This window comes from Ixodes scapularis, unplaced genomic scaffold (genome assembly GCF_016920785.2).
Source record: "Ixodes scapularis isolate PalLabHiFi unplaced genomic scaffold, ASM1692078v2 PGA_scaffold5__190_contigs__length_132052651, whole genome shotgun sequence".
Classification (NCBI taxonomy): domain Eukaryota; kingdom Metazoa; phylum Arthropoda; class Arachnida; order Ixodida; family Ixodidae; genus Ixodes; species Ixodes scapularis.
The window spans coordinates 102,212,772-102,217,241 of record NW_024609880.1 but is presented as its reverse complement, the minus strand read 5'-3'; the positions used below and the strand labels follow the sequence as shown (position 1 = coordinate 102,217,241).

Genomic DNA, 4,470 nt, shown 5'->3' with positions numbered 1-4,470 from the left:
CGTCAATTTGGCCATATTTCTCGGCTTAAAACTTCAAACGCACAAAATGTGGCATTGTGTGTTTGCAGAGTCTGTTAGCACATTTTGTAAACGTTAATTTTGTAGAGAGTAAAGAATATTAAAAATTTCCTTTCTGAAAATGAATTTCAATATAATCCATATTCAGTTAATTGCCCCCGTGTAAGCAATTGTAAATTTCTCCCGCAAACCAGCACAACATTTCATACACCGATCAACTCTATACAGGACAGCACACTGGCAAAGCTTAAAGACATTAGCGTTTATATCTTCTTCGTCCTTACCGACATCCTCTTCGTCGTTACCGTCGTCGTCGCCGCCGCCGCGATCGTCGACGCCATTTGTGTTGCCTTGCTTTTTTTTTTTTTTTTTTGGGGGGGGGGGGGTTTGAGCCTAGCTCCATTTAGTCGGCGTCCTACCTCTTCTCTAGTCGTCGTTTCTTCGGCCATGCTCTCGCCCCAGGTTCCTCGGTGACCTCCATTTCGGAATTTTTCGTGTCCGCAGCTTTCTGCATGATCACTTGCCTGTTCGGGTGCGCTGACTTAGGCGGCGAAGGCTAAGGGGTGACGGGCGCCGCAGGCCCGGCGCCGCCGGCGTGGGTCGACGTGCTGGACCTAAGGGATAGGTCCATGCACCGGTGGTCTCAACAGCGTTCTGCCGTCACTCGCCGTTTTCTTCCTCGATTGCCGAAATTCGCTCACCGGTCTTTCCTCCCAGACCTGTCCTGGAGGTGATTGACCCTTGAAATTCTACGTATCAGCGTTTGGGCGCATAAAATGTTAGCAAAATGCCCAAAATACTTGATTTTTGCGGAGCTCGGGCGAACGTAAAAACGTGGACTTATTTAGTATTGCTTATCCATGGCGTAGTTCGGTGAGAATACTTCTGTGCACATGCTAACACTTATTGCGGTGTTCTTGTTCCGCGAAAGTTTGACGGCGCTCTTTGCAGTGCCTGTCATCGTCAGGCCCTTCCAAGGTTATCCGAGTCTTCTACACCCTCTCAAGATGAACCTTGTACAATAGGTTTGCTTCGCAGGAGCTTAATGTCCTTGCAACGACATGGCTTGAATCAACACATTTTGGATAACAAAGCTCTAGTGCTGAATGATCAGAGGAGGCCAACGCTGGGGACAAGGAAACTGCAAATTTGTCAGTTGGTTAAAAAAGAAAGCTGTTAATTTATCACCTAAGAAACCGAAAACGTCAGGACTGTAATGACTTTTACCTGCTAGTGGAAAAAAATTTTAAACGTTGTAGCCAAATAGGAATCTAATAGTACATAGCCATTTAGCTGTTAAACTTGTAATCATTTAGTTTTAACGTTTCTATTGAGAAGTAGTTCGAGGCGCCTCCATTTTTTTTAGGTTAATAGAAAGGTGTTAACCAAAAATATAATTGTAGTAACCAATTTTAGCTGAACTAATTTCACTGTTGAGCCACAGAACGGGAGGTGCTCCTAAGGACGCGAAACTCTGGAATGTCTCTTTACGAGGACGCCCCAGAATTGCCGCCGACCAAGAGTAATTCGTGGCCACGCAGCTCGCCTCCGCTACCGACACGTCGTTACGGTAACACCGAATGATAAGGACGTTGTTTAAATTCAAATTCTTTATTTGACATTCCTTGTCGAGCAAAAAATGCCAGGGCAGGAACAAAAAGCTACAATACAGTAGCTTGACGGGGTTCCTGCCCCTACCTATGTGTTCGTTTGTAGACTTCGCTGGAATGTCCTTTTTTTAGATCGTCTTCTAATCGCTTTGAATAATAAGCATCGTTGCCGAATCAACCGGAGCCCGCGGGCATTCTGTTTGTCAGCTGCAATGCTGAAAGCCTCATTCAAAGGGCAGCGTTTTCTCGCCTCGGCACGTTATGTTACAATCATGAGTCAAAGCAATGTTTGTCCTTCGTGTTCACTTGCCAAGCTACACCTTGAATTGGTTGCCTAGCTGCATGGGAAGCACGGATTTTGCGGCAACCCCCGGTTGTAGCTCCCGTAGCATGACGTAATCTAAATAAGTTGTCGTGTCAATCAGCCTTCAGCAGGTCCTCTCCGTCATGGAATGTTCATGCTAATGGCTCGCGGGTGACGTTATTCTGCAGAGCAGATAATGGCACAAGCTCGGTGGCGTAAAATTGCCTGAGCAATGGCAACTTTCGTGGTACCTATAGCACCTGCATAGGTGACGAAATGAAGTTAGTTATGAACTCTATACTCAAGGAATATATAATTTCCCGAATTGTTTTCATGGTTGTATTATTACTAGAAACTACTCTATGCTTCCTTCGGTGAACTCACATAGGTACAGTCAGATGATCTATAAGAAGGAACACCCAAGCGCGCGCCGAGAAGTCTAGCCAGTGCTGGCAGCGGTATCATGCACGCGGCTGAAACGCTTGATATCGTTAAGAATACTCACGAGACCGGCGCTGCCTGTACCGAGCGACACGCGATTGGGTGTTTCCTCTCATAAATGTTATGACTGCATTGTATATACGTCTCAAAGGTGCACCAATCTCACCATCCAGGTGCAACTGCAAACACTGCGTCGTGTTAGATAATGGCACGGAGGCAGAGTGTCTATGCTGCCGTGACATGGGTTCGGCACTGACCCGCGTTCAGCCAACTGGATGCATCCCAGAGCACCCAGAGTTGAGCATGCTGTGCTTGAGTATTGCGATGCTCCGCCTGCTTTATTTCGAGCTCAGGGGTCACGGGCATCCTCTGCATGAAGACATCCACAGGTGAGAATTGTGTTACGGTTTTCTTTTGACACTGCATTATTCAAGAAATTTCAGGAAAGGTGCAGACCTCAAATTTCAGGAGTGTGTTATTTAAGGTGTGTCTATGCACCCAATAAATCATCAATCATGGGTAATCCTGAAATGGAATTTGGTGCTGGTGCTAGGCCATATGCCATAGTGATGTCTTGCATGTGCAGCACTGCAAAATCGTTTGGTAATTGTCCTTCAGCATATTCGTCTTCAGTGGCAAATGCTCTGTAACAGCATCTCGAAAATGAAATGACGTTTTAATTAGTTTTTAAATCTTGGTTGAAATCTTAGATGTGAGAGCTTCAGTGCCCAGACCATTCACAATATGTTCCATGCAACACCATATGCTCATATTTAGAGTGTTTCACAACAAGCGCACCTGACAGAGTTATTGGTCATTCACCTTGCACAATGCATGGAAATTGTACTCTCTAGTATACTCTCTTACTAGTGTGCTACTGAGCACTCAAGCTTGTTACTATGCTCTGCTGTAGGTGAACTGAAATATAGCTTTCAGAAAACAGGGCATTAATCATACACCAATATCTCGGAACAGACGACTGTACTTTTGAAGAAAGGTTCGATCGAACGAGGTGTTTGACGTTGCGGTCTTTGCTTCACTCCCTTGCCACATATGCTGCCAATGCTCGTGAAAAGTGAGGAAACAAGAACCACGACGTCGCATGCTTCATTAAATTGCGCCCTTTTTATCCTCTTTTTAAGTAAATTTGACCGTTTATTTGAGATATTCTGTACGAGTGATATTTTGAGTTTTGCGTCGAATGTTCTGCTTTGTGAAATACAAATTTCGGTTTGACATCCGTCTCAGAGTACATTGAAAATGCAAATGCCACGGCAATTCGAATGTTTATTTTAGAACTTTTTCTTCATTGATAATCTTGCTTGAGGGTGGTGCATTTGTATCAAATGATTGAAACATTTCTGAAAACATCATTGTTCAATTTCTGTTATGTGATCATTAAGACGGCTCCTTTTAATGCAGACGGTACCAGTACACGGCTTACAGGAATTTCGTTTGCTGTTTGTGCCGGCGGCTTGGTAGGGGAAACCAGATGATCCTGCCGGCATGTGTGGTCGGCAGGATAAGAGAGGAGTTTTCTTCTGAAACCACAACTGGTTTCATGTATCCTCGTTAGCGCTAAATGGTAAGTTTCAGAACATTTGTAAAGGTTTCTGTCACAAAATAAATTTATGATCCAGATAAACACTGAAAATCAAAACCAGATTCTCTGAGTTCCGGTCGCCGCCTCTTGTAACTCAAGTTTTCACTGGTAATCAAGCAGCATAGGACATTCATTGTTCCTTTCCTAACTCAATGATCACAAGTGAATCTGCAGCTTATGACATCTGTTTCGTTGGACACTGTTCAGGTGGTAGCTTTTACGACAACTGGGCTGCATGTCGAAATTGATTTTTATCACAATTGGTTTGTGCATGCTAAGCCCATATACATTGGGGTAGGATACATGAAAAGATGGGTTGTACTGCTGTAGAACTCACAGTTGAGTCTGTTTCTCTGTGGCAGTGTGACCTTGTTACAAGCTCCACAGTGATTAGACAAGAATGAAGATGTTTGCATCGCCCTCTTTAAACATAACATAACATCGCTTGATGTCAAAGTCCGTGTTTCCAGTAATATAGTAATATATAAACAATT

General features: G+C 44.1%; 1 protein-coding gene across 1 annotated transcript; it reads left to right on the top strand.

Annotated features, from left to right (window-relative positions):
• Positions 1-911: 911 nt before the first annotated feature.
• Positions 912-3,949, top strand: LOC115315185 (P2X purinoceptor 7-like). The gene is made up of 4 exons (XM_040216893.1): positions 912-996; positions 1,463-1,600; positions 2,546-2,762; positions 3,796-3,949. The coding sequence occupies exons 1-4, from the start codon at positions 912-914 to the stop codon at positions 3,947-3,949; spliced, it is 594 nt and encodes a 197-aa protein (XP_040072827.1).
• Positions 3,950-4,470: the final 521 nt, after the last annotated feature.

Bases quoted from the DNA above. Each gene is read 5' to 3' on its own strand.
- LOC115315185 (XM_040216893.1), top strand. From the start codon at position 912: ATGCTAACACTTATTGCGGTGTTCTTGTTCCGCGAAAGTTTGACGGCG. The intron at 997-1,462 runs GTTATCCGAGTC...GTTGAGCCACAG, and splicing joins CATCGTCAGGCCCTTCCAAG to AACGGGAGGTGCTCCTAAGG. The intron at 1,601-2,545 runs GATAAGGACGTT...TCTCACCATCCA, and splicing joins TCGTTACGGTAACACCGAAT to GGTGCAACTGCAAACACTGC.